Source organism: Metarhizium album (genome assembly GCF_000804445.1).
Source record: "Metarhizium album ARSEF 1941 chromosome Unknown scaffold_10, whole genome shotgun sequence".
In the NCBI taxonomy this organism is placed as follows: Eukaryota; Fungi; Ascomycota; class Sordariomycetes; order Hypocreales; family Clavicipitaceae; genus Metarhizium; species Metarhizium album.
In genome coordinates, this window is record NW_024467584.1 from 659,407 (window position 1) to 676,958 (window position 17,552).

At 55.7% G+C, this 17,552-nt stretch overlaps 6 protein-coding genes across 6 annotated transcripts; 5 read left to right on the forward strand and 1 right to left on the reverse strand.

The window, feature by feature from the left end:
• Positions 1-665: 665 nt before the first annotated feature.
• MAM_04628 (uncharacterized protein) lies at positions 666-3,566 on the reverse strand (the record flags this gene model as incomplete). Its single annotated transcript, XM_040823426.1, has 3 exons — positions 666-1,157; positions 1,256-3,157; positions 3,252-3,566. The coding sequence occupies 3 exons, from the start codon at positions 3,564-3,566 to the stop codon at positions 666-668; spliced, it is 2,709 nt and encodes a 902-aa protein (XP_040678679.1).
• A 526-nt stretch (positions 3,567-4,092) lies between these two features.
• MAM_04629 (RNA-binding domain, S1) lies at positions 4,093-9,612 on the forward strand (the record flags this gene model as incomplete). The annotated part of the gene is made up of 3 exons (XM_040823427.1): positions 4,093-4,518; positions 4,595-9,013; positions 9,067-9,612. 3 exons carry the CDS (start codon positions 4,093-4,095, stop codon positions 9,610-9,612), a joined length of 5,391 nt encoding a protein of 1,796 aa, XP_040678680.1.
• A 1,096-nt stretch (positions 9,613-10,708) lies between these two features.
• Positions 10,709-11,181, forward strand: MAM_04630 (uncharacterized protein; the record flags this gene model as incomplete). The annotated part of the gene is made up of 3 exons (XM_040823428.1): positions 10,709-10,714; positions 10,773-10,823; positions 10,915-11,181. The coding sequence occupies 3 exons, from the start codon at positions 10,709-10,711 to the stop codon at positions 11,179-11,181; spliced, it is 324 nt and encodes a 107-aa protein (XP_040678681.1).
• Positions 11,182-11,211: 30 nt separating this feature from the next.
• Positions 11,212-13,413, forward strand: MAM_04631 (uncharacterized protein; the record flags this gene model as incomplete). Its single annotated transcript, XM_040823429.1, has 5 exons — positions 11,212-11,459; positions 11,549-11,687; positions 11,738-12,745; positions 12,805-12,914; positions 12,972-13,413. The coding sequence occupies 5 exons, from the start codon at positions 11,212-11,214 to the stop codon at positions 13,411-13,413; spliced, it is 1,947 nt and encodes a 648-aa protein (XP_040678682.1).
• Positions 13,414-14,247: 834 nt separating this feature from the next.
• Positions 14,248-15,504, forward strand: MAM_04632 (uncharacterized protein; the record flags this gene model as incomplete). The annotated part of the gene is made up of 1 exon (XM_040823430.1): positions 14,248-15,504. One exon carries the CDS (start codon positions 14,248-14,250, stop codon positions 15,502-15,504), a length of 1,257 nt encoding a protein of 418 aa, XP_040678683.1.
• Positions 15,505-16,087: 583 nt separating this feature from the next.
• On the forward strand, positions 16,088-17,541 carry MAM_04633 (Major facilitator superfamily domain, general substrate transporter; the record flags this gene model as incomplete). The annotated part of the gene is made up of 3 exons (XM_040823431.1): positions 16,088-16,596; positions 16,658-16,832; positions 16,909-17,541. The coding sequence occupies 3 exons, from the start codon at positions 16,088-16,090 to the stop codon at positions 17,539-17,541; spliced, it is 1,317 nt and encodes a 438-aa protein (XP_040678684.1).
• Between the last annotated feature and the right edge of the window lie 11 nt (positions 17,542-17,552).

Sequence of the window (17,552 nt, forward strand, 5' to 3'; positions counted from 1 at the left end):
CCGTGTATGATTAGGGGTTTTCTTTCCTGGGAGCACACGTCCCCCTTCCGTGTATACTACTTGGACAGTGACATGTCGATGTCCGATACGGCACCAGCTATATCTGCATTGCAGAGCTCTGCGTCCCTTTTGCTCTTGAGAGCCCTCTTTTCTTCGACGTGCCCAATCCCCTGGTTTTAGGCAGACGCGTGGATGCCCCAATGCGCCGTCAAGTTGTTGACTTTGTAAATTTTGAATCCGGGGAGCGACCTTGACAAGGGGGGATGCGTCTCGTCGAAGCACATGAGTCGGGGGCCAGAGCAGCCGCGAGACGGAGCACGACGGCACGACTGGGTCGTAAGACTACTCAAGTACGAAGGAGGCAGGTAGTTGATGCGCCAGTCACCAGGGAACACGACTGCACCCGTCCATGGGAACAGGGAACTCGCCACCAAAGTAGCCAGATAGCTAGTCAAGTCGTGAATTCATCCATCTTGTAAACAATTCCGATCCGCCGCCGCTGCGCCTCTTTCACCATGCTCTAGCCAGACCAGTCATCTACAAGACTGTCCTATCATGCAAGATCCGCCATGTCGCAGGGGAAGAAAAACAGTTCCAAAACTCCTCGCTATGACGTTACAAAAAAGTCCCACAAATGACAAGGGTAAATCAGTAAAGGGCAAGGCCTATAGCCTCGACCGAATCGCCTCCAACCTGTACTTGACATCTTTCAACGCCTTGTTCGACGGCTTCCAGTCGTCGAATTGCCGCAGCAGGTCCTCCGTCTCGCTGCTCAGTTCTGTCTTTACGAAATCCTCCTCCAGCATGCCGCGCATGATCCACGGGAGCACGTACGGATTGGCAGACGCCACGCCTTCGCGGGGACCAAACTCCCACGTGACGGGGCATGAGACGGACGTGGTTTCGAGAGCGTGGGATATGGCAAGGTCGTATACTGCCGGGTCAAAGTACAGCCGCGAGTGTCCTTCGCCTGAATACAAGGACCCGGCCAGCGCGACGGACAGCTCGCGAACGAGGCCGTGGTCGCTGACCCCCAGGTTTCGCAGCTTGAGGGCGAATCCGACCAGGTGTGCGATGAAGTCTGGTGCGTGGATTCGGCCGTCGATGAAGACGGCACGGTAGATGTATGGGTGGCTGGCAGGGGAGTAGACGGCGGACTAGTTGCGGAAGAGTCAGCTGAGACACGTCAAGTCGAGGCCGGGACGACGACGACGACAACAACAACAACGAAAACAACAAAAAAGGCCCTTCTCACCGCCATCGGCACCAATTGGTCATCGATGCTTCCGATAAACGTCACTCTTGCGCCGTGATGCAACACTCGCCTCAGAGACGCCTCCAACCGCTGCGAATTACTGCTCTGGGGATTGCCAAAGTCCCACAGCTCGGCCGCCGAGCCCATGAGAATGCTTGACTTGTAATCTGGAAACGGACCCAGCGCCACTCCTGCCATTGCACAGACTCCTATCTTGGCATTGGTGATGACGCCCATGTCGATGAGCTTATCCAGCAGCATAATGCTTACCGGGACGCCCTGAGAATGACACGCCAGGATGATGAAATCGGCCTTGCGGATGTGGTCTATCCAATTGAGCATGAGTTTCCACAGGTTGTCTACCCGGTCACTGATTCTGCCGTCGCCCTCGAGCGCGACTTTTTCAATTTCACATTCAGGGGAGCCGTGAGCGTCCGTCCATCGACGGATGGCTTCTGCGCAGAGATTGGCGAACCTGAGGGACGTCCCTGTAGGTTGGCCAATCATGGGTCGGAGATAGGTTGCCGGGAATAAACCATGTATACCGATGGCGATGGCTTTGCGGATCTTGGGCGGATCTTTGGTGCGGAAGACGTGGTTAGCCGGCGGCTGCGAGGTCCGTAGCAAAAGCTGTGCAATTTGCTGTATTATTGAGGGGTTCTCTTTCATTTGATATGTACTGGTGAACGACGGCAGCAGCAAATTCGGTGGCTGCTTTGCCACTGTCTCGGACTCAGCTGCTGCGGTGCTGGCCGAGTCGGCCTTCAACGATGATGCCGACGTCTTCTGCTCCTTTGGAGGGGGCGGGAGGCCCTGCGGCGCCTCATTAGCTGGAATGGTGGAGCGCGTTGCAGTGGATGCATCTGAATCTGTTGCAGCTTCGGGAAGAGCTGCACGCGCCCTCTTTTTCCTACGCCAAGTTGATTTTAAAGCTCGTGTGTCTTGTTTGGAGGCTTGGCCTTGCGGGCTGGAGACCTCCCCTTCACTCATGCGTTTTGGATGGGCTTCTGATCCTTCACCAATAACCGCCATTTCGCCAGACTCCGAGGCCGCGGTTTCGTTGTTGCTTGATTTGCTCGGCGAGGCCCTGGACCAGAATGCCCACGTTGACCCAGCTTTTGGTGTGGGCTGGCCTTCGACGTCAGCTGCGGCCGGAGCTGGGGCATTCTCCATGAAGACGTCTTGTTGCTGTTTGGATTGATCCTCGGCTGGCTCGCCCTCCTTTTCTGGATCCGTCTTGTTCATATTGTTGTCGGTGGAAGACCAGAAGCCAAATCGCCAGGTGGACGATGCTGCTGGTGCACTTGGCGGAGGTTCTCTGGCGATGGAATCCGATGGCGCCGTTTGTGCCGGAGGAGTGAAGGGTCTATCGTCTGGTGTCGTTCTACCTGTATTGTGAAGAGCGGCAGGCGTTGCTGCAAAGGTTTGTTGTTCCGCGGCTGGAGCTTTAGACCACCAAAACAGCCAACCTGATGGAGGGGGAGAGGAAGCCTCCGTGGCTGGCAGAGCAGTCGTCGAGTTTAAGACCTCGGGTCGCGGTTCTATACTGTCGTTCTGCTCTGTGTCTTGTGCAGCTCGAAGCTCTCCTGGGTCGCGCGGGGATTTCGGTGCGCTGGTTTTCGCGTGCTGGGCGTTTTCATGGGGTGTGGTCCGGTCGGCGGCAGCGGCGACGGCTGGCATGTCTTCTTGGAAAACTTTGGACAAGAAATCGGACGGTGAAGCGCGTCGAATGCTGTCGGTTTCGGCAACCCTCTTTTTGAAGGTGTCGAATCGACCAAGGTCCGGGGCCGCGGTGGAGCGGACGGTTCCGCCTGATATGTTTTCACGTGCAACCGAAGTCAAGGCGGCGGCCTTCCGTGGTGTTTTGGGCCATGAGCCGTACCAGCTCTTTGCCTTGCGGATCTGGGACGACACGGCGTTAGTCTTGTCTGAATTTGAGCCGTGACCTTTCCATTTTTTTGTTGTTGACGGAATTTCTTCCCGGCGTGACGCGTACCTGCCTCTGGGCTACCGAATCACTCGAATTCGCACCGCGAGGATGGGTGGATAGAGACGGCGGGATCGGCGGGATTGGCGGTGGTAGAGGCAGAGGCTGTCGAGGACCGACGTGCACATTGCGCCATGTGTTATTGGCAGCCTCTAATGTCGAGGCAGCGGATTCTGTGGTTTCTCGGAGTCGGGGGGCCACGGCAGCAAGTCTTGACCGTGATTGAGAGAGTGACGTTGCTGTTTCCCGGCTCAGCGCAGTTGTTGGCCGACTGGTGCTGCTGGCGTTGGCCGGGTCTGGACGCTGTCGCTTTCGAGGAAGCATCACGACAGACAGCTTCGTTTTGGTATGGCCATGGGGAGAGGTACGGATGACGATGGATGGGATGGAGAGATCAAACTTATTGTTTTGGAGCGGCGCGACACGGGCATTCACGGGGGGCCTTAGTTCGCACTGTCGAGCCTAAGATTCATTCCAGTTCAGTGCTGCTCAACAATGCCTGCATGTGCGTAGTCCACAATCCAGTCAGATGATCTCTGGCGACATTACATGGGCATGGCATTGATCCAGATCTGATCTTGACCAATTCATGTCTGGTCCGGTGGTTTCAAGCCGACCCCTGACAACTCGCCCACGCCTTGCTGACCATGGTCCATGGCATGCGCCATATTTCTCGCCACCACCGCCACAAGCCTGAAAGGCCCCCTTCCCTTTTCTTATCGGCTTATCGCCGTGCCGCGAAGGAAAAAAAAAAAACGCCTAGCCCAGCCAGTGAAAACTTAGGACATGACTTTCTATAATCGAGCTTGACGTTCAAGGCGCGAAAGCCTCCTCGCTGCATTTCGTCGTCATGAGCAATCTCAAGCGAAAGGATGCCCCTGGAGGGCAGCCTCCGGCTAAATCGGCGAAAAATACCAAACATGGCCGACCTTCAAAAACAGATGGTCCCGAAATCGCAAAATCAAAAGCGTCCAACGCCAAGCCAAAGACGTCGAACAACGACGCAGCCCCTGCCAAAGCACCTGTAGTGTCCCTCCTGAGAAATGAGGAACCAATATTTCCTAGAGGCGGCGGCAGCGTCCTTACGCCTTTGGAACAGAAGCAGATTCAGCTGGAGGCCAAGGCCGACGCCCGTCGCGAAGAAGAGTTCGATACTAGTGGCGGCAAGGCCCAAAGGAAACAAAAGAAGAGAACGATATCCTCAAAAGGCAACAAGAAGGAATCAAAAAAGAAGGACAGCAACGACTCTGTCAAGGTGGAGAGCCTCAATTTCAAGGTAATGACCGAAATTTACTAGCCTTGCGTACCCTCATTCACAATACTAAGATCGCGCGTGATGCTAATTGCGGCAGAAACTTGTCAAAGGATCTCTCGTGCTTGCCCAAATTACCCGAATTAACAACCTAGATCTTGAATTGTCTCTTCCCAACAACCTCACTGGCCGTGTATCAATTGTCGCTGTTTCGGAGCAGTTAACTAGTCGAGCACAAGAGATTGCGGCCGAGCAAGACGATCATGAGGACGAATCCGCCGAAGAAACAGATCTTGACCTCAAATCCATCTTTGTTGTGGGCCAGTATCTGCGAGCATACGTTGTGTCCACGATGGAGGAGTCAGTGGTTGGTAAGAGCAAGAGAAAAATTGAGCTCTCTTTGCGACCCGCAGAGACCAATTCTGGCTTGACCAAGGATGATGTTGTCGCCAAGAGCACCCTCATGGCGTCCGTCGTCAGTGTTGAGGACCGTGGTTGCGTCATGGATGTCGGCATTCCCCATCTTCGAGCTTTCCTACCAAATGCCGAAATCGACCCCGCCATTGAGCAAAGCCGACTTCAAGAAGGATCTGTGTTCTTGTGCCAAGTCACAGGCAAGGGCTCAAACGGCAATGTTGCTCAACTCTCTCTGCAGCAGAAGAAACTCGGCAATCACAAGGACGTCCCAGCAGAGGCCACCACCATCAATGCTTTTCTTCCAGGCACCATGGTGAGCGTCTTGATTACCAACACTAACCGACGAGGTCTTGCCGGTAAAGTCATTGGACACTTGGACGTGACTGCGGATCTTGTCCATTCGGGAGCTGGGACTGACGGCACCAATCCGGAGGCTGCCTACAAGATCGGATCCAAAGTCAATGCCAGAGTAATATGCAATTTCCCTACAGCTAAGGAACCGAAGCTTGGGATCTCCCTGCTTCCCCACATCACTTCACTCACACGCAAACACCCGGCCAAGGACAATGAAACCCTCCCTACAGAAGCCTTACCGATTTCGTCCTTGGTGGAGAAGTGTACTGTTCGACAAATTGAGAGCGATATTGGTCTCTTCGTAGATACCGGAATCGCTGGCTTGGGCGGCTTCGTCCATATTTCCAGAATCAAGGACGGCAAGGTCGACGCTCTGTACGAATCCAGCGGGCCTTATCAAGTTGGTTCGGTCCACAAGGGACGAGTTGTTGGCTATAGCGAAATGGACGGCCAGTTTCATTTGTCCTTTGAGAAGAGTATCCTCGATCAGCAGTACATTCGCATCGAAGATGTGCCTATAGGCGCCGTCATCACATGTGAGATTGAAAAGCTAGTCATCAAGGAAGAAGGCGTCCGTGGTTTAATCTTGAAGATTGCTGATGGTATCACTGGGTACGTCGCCGAGCGACACTTGTCAGATATCAAGTTGCAGCGCCCTGAGAAGAAGTTCCGCGTGGGTATGAAGGTGAAGGCCCGAGTACTGTCAACCAATCCATCCAAGAGACGGATTCGATTGACTCTCAAGAAGACCTTGGTCAATTCTGATGCCCCAGTCATCAAGTCCTACGAAGATGCAATTGTCGGCATGCAAGTCCCTGGAACCATCATCAAACTTCAGCCTAATGGTGCTCACATCCAGTTCTACGGTAGCCTAAAGGGCTTTTTGCCTGTATCCGAAATGAGCGAGGCCTACATCCGTGATCCCAATGAGCACTTCCGCATCGGCCAAGTTGTGAGCTTGCACGTAGTCGATGTCGATCCAGCACAGCGCCGACTTGTTGTCTCCTGCAAGGACCCTGGAGCCTTTGGCCTGGACAAGCAAACGGCCCTGAAGAATTTGAAACTAGGAGAGCTGGTCGCCGCAAAGGTAACACAGAAGACCGAGGATCAAATATTCGTCGAGCTGGTAGGCAGCCAACTGAAGGCTATTCTTCCTGTTGGCCATCTTACCGACAAGTCTGCCTCCAAAAACCAATTTGTTCTCAAGCGCATATCGGCCGGCCAAACCCTTTCCGACCTCATGGTGCTCGACAAGAACGAGCAGCGAAGAGCTATAATCCTGACCCAGAAACCCAGTTTCATCAAAGCCTCCAAGGAAGGAAAGTTGCTTTTTGAATTTGAGGATGCGAAGCAAGGTGCCATTGTTCCGGCTTTCGTGAGAAATGTTACCCAGACGGCCGTTTTCGTTCAATTTGCCGGTACGGTACATGCTCTGCTACCCAAGTCACGGCTGCCGGAAGATGTCCGGTCTCAGCCGAATTTTGGTATGCATAAGTACGAGTCCATTGAGGTAAAAATTGTTTCTGTTATTGATGATTTGCGCCGCATCATGGTTGCACCTGCGACCTCGGCTCCAGAGGAGGAAGTCACCAAGACCCCGAAGGATAAAGGTTCTGCTCCTAGGGACGGTCTTGAATTCGGAAGCGTCGTTCTGGCCACTATCACCTCGATCAAGGAAACTCAACTCAACGTGCAGCTAATCCATACCCAAGTTCAAGGTCGGGTGGACGTGTCTCAAGTCTTTGACAAGTGGGAGGATATTACCGACCCCAAAGAGCCACTTGGCAAGTTCCACAGAAAACAACAGATCAAGGTCAGGGTCATCGGCGTCCACGATGCCAAGGATCACCGGTTCTTGCCCTTCTCCCACAGATCAGCTCACTCGGTTCTTGAGTTGTCCGCCAAGCGCAGCGATGTCAAGGGTGAAGGCAGTGTTCCTATCTCACTCGACTCCTTAAAGGTCGGAGAGTCGCACATCGCATACGTCAACAACGTTACACCTCAATTCCTCTGGGTCAATCTCTCCCCCAATGTTCGAGGTAGAGTTTCTGCCATGGAAGCATCAGATGACCTCTCCCTTCTCAACGACTTGGAAGCAAACTTCCCTGTTGGCTCAGCCATGAAGGTCAGAGTCAAGTCTATTGACACCGAACACAAGCATCTTGACCTTTCAGCTCGCTCTTCGACCGACTCCCACGGTGTCGATTGGTCCTCCTTAAAGAAAAACATGGTTTTGCCTGGAAAAATTACAAAGATTAATGAACGTCAGATTATGGTTAAGCTCAGCGAGGTTGTTTCTGGCCCTGTCCATTTGCCTGACATGGTAGACAATTATGACGATATCAACACTCTCATTTACAAGAAAAATCAAATCGTACGAGTGGCTATCGTGGACGTGCATGCCAGCAACAAGCGCTTGAGACTTTCCATGCGTCCCTCTCGAATTATGAGCTCTACTCTGCCCGTGGCCGATAGAGAAATCACCGATCTGTCACAATTAGCAGCTGGCAATGTGATTCGCGGCTTCGTAAAAAATGTGTCTGATAAGGGCCTTTTCGTCGTGCTCGGCGGCTCCATCACAGCCTTGGTCAAGATTGCCAATCTCTCGGATAGGTTTTTGAAGGATTGGAAAGATTCGTTTCAGATTGATCAGCTCGTCAAGGGCCGCGTTCTCTCCGTTGATATGGCCTTGAAGCAGGTCGAGTTGAGTCTGAGAGATTCCGTGGTCAATCAAAACCACACTCCGCCAGTTACCTACAACGACATCAAGGCGGGCTCTGTCGTCACTGGCAAGGTACGGAAAGTCGAAGAGTTTGGAGCCTTCATCCTGGTTGATAACTCGACCAATGTCAGCGGTCTCTGCCATCGTAGCCAGATGGCCGACAAAGCAGTCAAGGATGCCACCAAGCTGTACAAAGAAGGTGATGCCGTCAAGGCTGTGGTTTTGGAGGTTGACGCCGCAAAGCGACGAATCAGCTTTGGCCTCAAGCCTTCCTTTTTCGACGAGGTTATCGATATGGACTCGGAAGACTCGGATGCTGGAGGTGTTGGCTTGGAGGAAGAGGAGGGTGACGATGATGATGGTGAGAATGGGTCTGAGGAGCAAAAGGCTTTATTAGACAAGCTTTTGGGCAACGACAGCGAGGATGAGGACAACGAAGACGACGAGGAAGAAGCAATTGAGGATGGCGAAGGAATAGATGGTCATGAGGACGAGGATGACGAAATGGAAGACGCGCCGACAAAAAAATTTGGTGGTCTTGTCCTTGGCAAGAAGTCCGCCTGGTCCACTGATCCATTTGACGAGTCTGGTTCTGATTCAGAGGATAAAACGCAAGACAAGGGGGATAGCAACAACAAGACGAAGAAGAAGCGAAGAAAGGGTGAAGTCGAAGTCGACCGCACAGCTGAACTTGATGCCCACGGCCCACAAACCTCTAGCGACTACGAGCGACTGCTGCTAGGTCAACCGGACTCATCAGAGCTCTGGATTGCATATATGGCGTTCCAGATGCAAGTCAGCGAACTTCCCAAGGCAAGAGAAGTGGCCGAACGGGCAATTAAGAGTATCAATATTCGCGAAGAGACAGAGAAGCTCAATGTCTGGGTTGCCTATCTCAACCTAGAAGTTGCATATGGCAGCAAACAGACAGTTGAATATGTATTCAAACGCGCTTGTCAGTACAATGACGAGCAGGAAGTCTATGAGCGACTGGCCAGTATCTACATCCAGTCCGAGAAGCTCAAGGTTTGTAACGTCCCGTTGCGTGATACTTGAGTTTAAATACTAACATGGGGTAGGATGCCGATGCTCTGTTCGAAGCCATGTTGAGGAAGTTTGGTGCTAAAGCACCCAGCGTCTGGACAAACTACGCCCACTTCCTCTCCGTCACCATGAATCAACCGGACCGGGCAAGAGCTCTGCTACCGCGAGCAACGCAGCAGCTGCCTGCCCATGACAGCCAAAATATCGTTGGCCGATTCGCTGCCCTCGAATTTCGCTCCCCGAATGGCGAGCCAGAACGCGGTCGCACCATGTTCGAAGGCTTACTAGCCAACTGGCCCAAGAAGGGAGACCTGTGGAATCAGTTGTTGGATCTTGAAATGGGAGTTGCTGGTGCCGATCCGACTGCGGTCCGTGACGTGTTCGAGCGGCGTACACGTGTGAAGGGTCTTAAGCCCAAGCAGGCAGAAAAGTGGTTCCGCAGATGGGCTTCCTGGGAGGAGAAGCTGGATGTTAAGGGCAAAGACAAGATCATGGCCAAGGCTCAGGACTGGGCGGCGCTATATAAGGCGAAAAAGGAAGCAGAGGCCGCGGAGCAGGAGGATGAGGAGATGGCAGAATAGGTTTCCGTTGCGGGGGATAAAAAGCGCGTTTATTGTGACTGCGCGTACATAGTGGTACCGGACTGCGCCAGCCGAATGGCTGCGTTCAAAACTTGACTCCAGCATGGGATTTCATCTGGTGATGATTGTGAGGCGAAAACACTGCTCGAGGAATACAGCCACGGAATCTGAAAGATGAAATATTGTGTGGATTCACGGGCGTTGGGTGTTGATTCGGCACAAATACCGAAACACAAATTGGAAACGACTTTGCAGGAAATGTCGACATTCACCTCGATCCATCTTGTCGAGGATGTCTACATTGCCTTGCGGGGAAGGCCATCACTGAGGGCCAAAGCCGTTCGAGTGACTTGTATGTACAATACAGGCTACGGAGTACTATATAAGTACCTAATAGGTACCTAGGTACTTAAGTACAAAACCAGCAATTCGGAGCATCGGTATCGGCCCGACAGCCACCAAGTACCTCGGTACCTTGGGCGCGTGGGCCGTCGGCCAATCAAGATGCCGCTGCCCTTCAATTGATTTAAACCACGGAACATGCTCCGTACCAAGGCGACAAGCCTTCCAGTTGGCGGGATAGAATTATTTCACCTTGACGAGACACCCGAAGACGGCACAAGGTGCGCATCACCGCATGACGCAACCGTGGTGCGACAAAACGCCTTCGTCCTTTGAGTGGCCAGCTTCCGATCACGTCAGTCGCGGAATTCGGGCCCTCGATAGAGCTACGCAGCCGTCTGGGCCAATCACGGCTTGAGAAAGGCCTCGGTCGGTCGCTCCTGCTCTGTGTTGCTCGCTGACGTGACCTCTCTGCGTAGAGGGTGCGATTCTGTTGGCGCCTCTGGCATTCGTTCATCTTGTCGAGGAGCGGCTGAGTTTCGTCCTGGGGGCTTCGACCATGTCTATAGTGTGAATCTACATTCTTGACGCGTTGTTCTCGGCTGCGGCGTTGCTGAAGATGGGTTGTCGAGTGTGTCGTGCGCGCAAGGTAGGAAGCTCCTAACCGGCAATAAAGGGACAAAAGGAAAAAAGGTTGAGAAGAAAGAAACCCCCAACGTTAACCACACGCAGGTCAAATGTGATGGCCGTCCGAATGGCTGTCGCAATTGCGAGCGACTTCAGCTACAATGTGTCGCTGACGATGGATCGACCCCAAGCCGGAACCGAGTTTCGCTGTCGCCTATATCATCGCTGAGGAAGATCCGAACGTATCGGTCTTGCCAAAGCTGTCGCTTGTCAAAGACCAAGTGTAATGGTGACAGGCCGAAATGCACCAGGTGTGCTGCTAAGCTGATCCAGTGCGTGTACGATGGCGGCGCCGCGCCGAGATGGACTCGCAATTTGGACCGATCACAGGCGACTTCCGTCGATGATCATGACGGTAGTCCGACGGAGCGGTGTGGCATGTCGGGGGGCATTGCCACGAGTAAGACGGACGAGCGCGCATCGGTTTCGGGAAGCGTCAGCAAGGTATCCGACGAAGCCGCCGAAAAGGGCTCTGCCGCGTCCGAAGCTGCCTCGACGTCCATCACCGGCGGAACCTCGCAGAATGGATCGAATGGATAGTTGAGCTCGAACCCATTGGCGTGGTAGGCTATGACGGGGACCCTAGAGCATGTCGGGTTCCACACGTCGCTGACGACGGCCTCTCCCAGGTTACTATCTCCTGCCTTGCCGGCAGCTCGGAACCTTCGCCGAGTCGTTGAACAGTACTTCTCCAATGTCCATCCTCTCCGGTGCTTCGCATTTGTACATAAGCCGTCCTTTATGCGCCAGCTAGACAAGGGCCTCACCTCTGATGACGAGTCAGCGCTCTTGCACATTATCTGCGCACAGGGCGCAAAGTAAGTCGGCTTTGCCAGGAATATCTCTTGGAAAGACAAAAAAAAGAAAAAAAAAACCAGCAGTGTATATACTAACAAAACTGATTCAGGTTTCTCGTCCTGAGCGCTGACCAAGGCGAGGCCAGCTCCCCACCCCCATTGTTGAGACATGCAGGAAATCAATGGGCAAAAAAGGCGGAATTTTTATTGCTGGCCAACTTCGGAAAGATATCGGTCCAAAGACTGATGGTGAGGAATGGCAATCTCTTTTCCATACGAGGATGCTAACCGGCGGGTAGACGGCAATTCTCCTTCACGACTTTCATTTTCGACTTGGTGAATATGGCCAGGCGCTCATGATTAGCGGCCTCGCTGTGCGAATGGCCCACGCCTTGAAGATAAACACCGAGTACAATTCTGACATTCTGTGCACCGACGAGGATAGTAGTGCGCCCTCGGTGGCGTCAAGAGAGAGTAGGCGACGACTCATGTGGGCTTGTTATGTTCTCGATGCCTGGGCGGGCAGCGGTGTCGACCAACTTACCTTGCTACGAGAGAATGACATCAAGATCCAGCTTCCAAGCAACGAGCGAAACTTTGGACTGAGGATACCGTCTGTCACAGAAACGCTCGGCGTCGGCCACGTCTTGCAATTTCTCCCACCCGCAATTGTTCCGCGACGGCCCGCCGCCAACATGGGCATCATGGCTTACTATATCCGGGTTGTGGCATTGTGGAAAAGGATTGTCCGATATGTCAATCACCTGCATGCGGGACCGCCTCCCTGGCAGCCAGACTCCCTTTTTGCAGCATTGGATGCAGACTTGGGTCTATGGCGAAGAGAGTTGCCAGATTTTGTCGAGTACACCACCGAGACAATTTACGCACGATTGGACTCAAACCAACTTGGTTCACTTGTGCTTATTCACTGCACCTATCACCATAATTATCTGGAACTCTACAAGCTCACCATGCCCGACCTCTTCAAGCTTCCGAAGCCCTTTTCGTTTCCCCCGGAACATCAAGAGTTCCTCCAGACAGCCCAAGCCAACGCTTACTATCATGCCCAGCAAATCGCGGACATACTAGCTGAAGCTGCGGAGCACGGTTCACGGCTTCTCTCGGATAGTTTGCTGCCATTCTTTGTCTACGACAGCAGCCGTGTCATGCTGTACTATGTTGCTCGCCTGCTGGACCCTACCAGACCCGACGCGGAGGTCAAGCTGAGAGACGCAGTGAAGGCGGTGGAGAGCAACAATAGGATTTTGGGCATGATGTCTACATTGTTTCCAATCGCCCTGTCATTGGTAAGCTGTCGAGGCGCCCATCCCGTCTATGCTGGACTCTCCAATAACCTGATTTGTAGTCTGCAACAATTGAACGTTGGCTATCCAAGATGCAGCAAACAGTCGCTAGTGACGACCTCCTGAGTAGCCTCGAAGCGGGTGACCACCTTGAAACGCATCACCCAGCTTTGTAAGTCATCAAGTGTTAGTATTCACAGAAGAAGGACTGATAGGCTGGGTGGCATAGACCAGATAACGCAGGCGGAAAGCCGGACAAGACGGGGACCTACGAACTGCCTCCCCTGTCCCTTCACTCGCTCGCCCGCTCCGGGACCAGCGACCTCGGTGGCATGGAGGGGGATGCGGCTACGCGAACCGCCGGCTGGAGCACGCAGAATCCTCATGCCGGGGGAGCGGCGTCCTGGGACGGAACTAGTGCTGCGGCTCATCAACTCGTGGGGCTCAGCCAGGAACAGTCGGTTCGATCCAGTTTGCAGCATGAAAGGCCTGTTCCGCTTCATCCACTCCGCAAACTTGGCCCAACGCAGCCCATGTGCGATGCGCTTGACCTGGACGACTTGCAAAGCTTTTTGTCCTGGGACATGTACGGAATCATGGAAATGGGCGGTTCGGTTTTCAACGAGGATATGGACGACTCTGTGTCGCAGTCTTGGACCGGAGCGATCTAGTGCCCTCTGAGGGCCGACTCAAACACCAGAGCCGTCGCCCCGCGATGCCGGCAAATGCGCGTACAAACTGGCATCCATTGGCCGGATCACTTAATTGTCCATGCTCACCAGACTCCGCAATCCAGGTGTGACGTGATGCAACAGGCTCGATATCGGCGACGACGACTTGGTACTATGTGGACAGATTGGCTTTCACGTACAAGGCGCTCTGCAGGTTTTCAAAAACATTAGCTATAAAGCGGGTATTTGAAACACAGCCATGATTGATCACGAGACTGCGAGTGCTGGCTAATGTTGGAGAGTTTGGAAATGTAGACGGGGATTGCGATGCTCGTTTTAGAAACTGCATTTTCTGCTGGAAGCTGGACTTTTTCCTTGAACACGGACCTGCGCGAACGAAACAATTTGAAAAGGCACGAGCGAGGCCGACGTAGCGGAAATGCATACTCTGGCGCACGCTAGGATCTGATTCAGAGACGGAAGCAGGGGGACGCGAAAGGCTTGCGGCCATGGCTATGTAAAGCGGTCGACGTCGATCGTTGACGGCGACATGAAGTTCAACAGTAAATACCCCTGCCGGCCGTTGGCATGCCAACGACCGTCGAGCCGCTGACGTCATCGATTACGCCAAGCTGCTCCACATCCAGCCAGCTCCAAGCTTGCTTTACATCCGCGTGTGCCAAAAGTCCAGCTACCAGTTGACATCTTGCAACACAACCGAGTCCCCGATTCTCGTATTCATACACAAAAATAGCCCTTTATCGTACCGACCGAAAAAAAAAAACAAAAATCGAACATAGAAGCCACGTCAGGATTTCCAGCCCCCAGCCCAACATGCTGTCAAGACAACTTCCCCGTCTCGCCACAAGACGGGCACGCATCCCCCACACGGCCCGCCAGCTTCGTCACCAATCGACCGCTTCCAGCAGCGACAGCGGCAGCTTCCTATCATGGTCCTCGAGGTCCGGCTTTGCGACGGGCGTTCTGGGCGGCGTGGTCGGCGCGTCGCTCGCATACGGCGCCTACACCCTGACGCCGGCGGGCCGAACCGCCGCCAAGATCAACAAGGCCGCGATTGAGGCGAGGAAAAAGTACGAAGCGGCGGCCAAGGCACTCCAGGACAGCTCGCCCAGCGCCGATCGGGCAGCCGACTCCATCAGGCAGTTTGCCTACTCGTACGCGGCGTGGGTGCCCGGCGGCAGGGGCTACGTCGACGCGGCCTTCAAGGACTGGGAGGCGGTGCGCGACGCCCACGGGGACGAGGTCGACGCCATCGTGCGAGACACCTACAAGAAGCTGGGGGAGGTGTCGAGGGCGGGCCTCAGCCTGGACACGGCGTCGCAGGCCGCCAACGTCCTGGCCGAGATGTCGCAGCGCATCGCGGCGCTGTCGAGGGATGCGCTGGAGGATGTGCTCGACAACCATCCCCGACTCAGGGACAGGTTCGGCGGGAGCATAGACGAGCTCAAGGGTATGGCGGAGAGCTACGGCCCCGAGGCCAAGAAGCAGGTCGACCGGGCGTGGAGGCAGGCCGGCGGCATTCTGGCCGGCGGCGTATCGGAGGAGAGCCTTGCCAAGGTGAGGGAGTTGCTGCAGCAGAAGACGCAGCAGGTCAAGGGTCTGGGGGACGAGGCGTGGAAGAAGGGCTTGGAGACGGTCGCGCCGTATCTGGACAAGAACCCCAACGTGAGGACGCTGCTGGAGGAGAATGCGGAGGCGTTGAAGAAGGGCGGACTGTCCAAGTTGCTTGAGAGGCTGCGTTCGGCCGAGAAGTCGGGCCGTGTGGACGAGCTGCGCGAGTATGTGGACGAGGTTGTTGGCAAGGCCGGGAGCAAGGCGAAGAAGGCGGCGTCGAGCGCCGGGCTGGAGGGCCTGTTCGACGTGGTTCCGCGGGGCGGCGACGTGGTGAGCAAGTTGAGGAAGGTATGGGAAGTGGCAGAGAAGCACAGGGAGGAGGGCGAGCAGCTGCTGAAGGACACGGTTGAGGATTTGAACAAGGTCTTGGAGGACAAGGCGAAGCGGGCGGGCGAGATTGTGAGTGAGGCGGAGAAGGCGGCGGCGAGGGCCGCCAACAAGAAAACGGAGAAATAGACCAGTAGTAGCTGATGATTTTGACATAGACCCAGACCCGTGCATATAACGACGTCCTGCTCTTGACTTGGTGCAACCTTGCAGCGGCTATGGATGTGTCTGCCTGGTGATGTGTGATAGGGTTAGGGTTAGTCAATCGGGCTTGTTGATCCAAAAGCGCGGCCGAGGCCTCGGTCGCTCGAGGAAACCGGAGACACAGGCTCGCTAGGAGCCGAGGAACAGTGGCTTCCATGAACCGCCCGACACGATCACGATCCGCTCTGGAATTAGGTTCCGCGGCTCTTCTGACTCGCACCACCATCGGGACGGGCGCCGGACACGCGGGGCCGAACAAATCTTACACGCCATTGGCCAAGCCGCCGGCCGTCGCCGCGTGTTTCGGGCCCGAACAAGCACAGAGCTCCCTGATTGGCCACGCCGCGCAGTTGCCCATGGCCCAGCCGTGTCCGACTTGATCCCAAGAGCAGTATATATATATATATTTACACGCTCAAGGCCAACCTTGGGAGCAAAAGATGTCCTGGAAGCCCAGCCATACATCCGTGCCAGCTCTCCCGCGCCGTCAACACGACCAAGCACCACCATGGAGGACAAGCAGCGGGCCGAAAACAATGACATCGAATCCGCGCAGCCGTCGGCGGCAACCACAGACACCGACTCTCCCAAGGACGGCGACGCAAACCTCGTGGCGTGGGCGCCCTCAGACCCCGAGCACCCGCGCAACTGGCCCCGGCCTACCAAGTGGAAGACGACGCTGACCGTGTCCCTCTTCGTCTTCGTCTCGCCCATCTCGAGCGCCATGATTGCGCCGGCGCTGGAAGACCTCGGCCGCAGCCTGGACATGAAGGGCAGCGTCGAGGTCTACCTCTCCATGTCCATCTTCATCCTCGCCTACGCCGTGGGGCCCATCGTCTTCGGCCCCGCGAGCGAGCTCTACGGGCGAGTGGCCATCCTGCACGCGACGAACCTGTGGTACCTGGTGTGGAACCTGGCCTGCGGCTTCGCGAACACCAAGGCCGAGCTCTTCGTCTTCCGCTTCCTGGCCGGCATAGGCGGCAGCGCGCCGCTAGCCGTGGGCGGCGGCGCCGTGAGGTAAGCAACCCCCGAGCCGTCCGCCGAGGCCCCGGCTGACAAGGAGGCGAACGCGCCGCAGCGACATGTGGAGTCCCGAGGAGCGCGGCAAGGCCATGAGCACGTACACCATGGCCCCGATGCTGGGGCCGGTGGTCGGGCCCATCGCCGGCGCCTTCATCGCGCAGTACTCGACGTGGCGATGGGTCTTCTACTCGACGAGCGCGGCGGCGGCGGTGGTCCAGGCCGTCGGGCTCGTGTGGCTGCGGGAGTCGCACCCGGCGACGCTCCTGCGCCGGCGGCGGGACCCCCGTGCGCATGTTCGCCACGCAGCCCATCGTCGCCTGCATCGCCGTCTACATGGCCTACCTCTTCGGCACGCTGTACCTCATGTTCGCCACGTTCCCCGACGTCTGGACCGGCGTCTACGGCCAGCCCCGCGGCGTCGCCGGGCTCAACTACCTCTCCATCGCGGTCGGGTGCATCGCCGGCGTCCTGCTGCAGCTCGGCATGGTCGACCGCGTCTACGGCCGGCTCAAGCGCCGCAACGGCGGCGTCGGCCGCCCCGAGTTCCGCCTGCCCAGCCTCGCCGTCGGGTCCGTCCTCCTCACCGTCGGCCTGTTCTGGTACGCGTGGAGCATCGGGCGCGCGCACTGGATCGTGCCCGACCTCGGCGCCCTGCTGTGCGGCGCCGGCGTCATCTGCTGCCTGCAGGGCATGCAGATGTACATCGTCGACTGCTACCAGGTCTACGCGGCGAGCGCCATGGCCGCCTGCGCCGTCCTGAGGAGCCTTGCCGGCTTTGCGTTCCCCCTCTTCGCCTCCTACATGTACGAGGAGCTGGGCTACGGCTGGGGCACCAGTCTTCTAGCCTTTGTCAGCATCGGCATCGGCTGGGTCGCCCCCGTGGTGTTTTGGGTTTGGGGGCCCAAGCTGAGGGCCATGTCCAAGTTTGCTGCGGGCTGAGTTTGGCATCC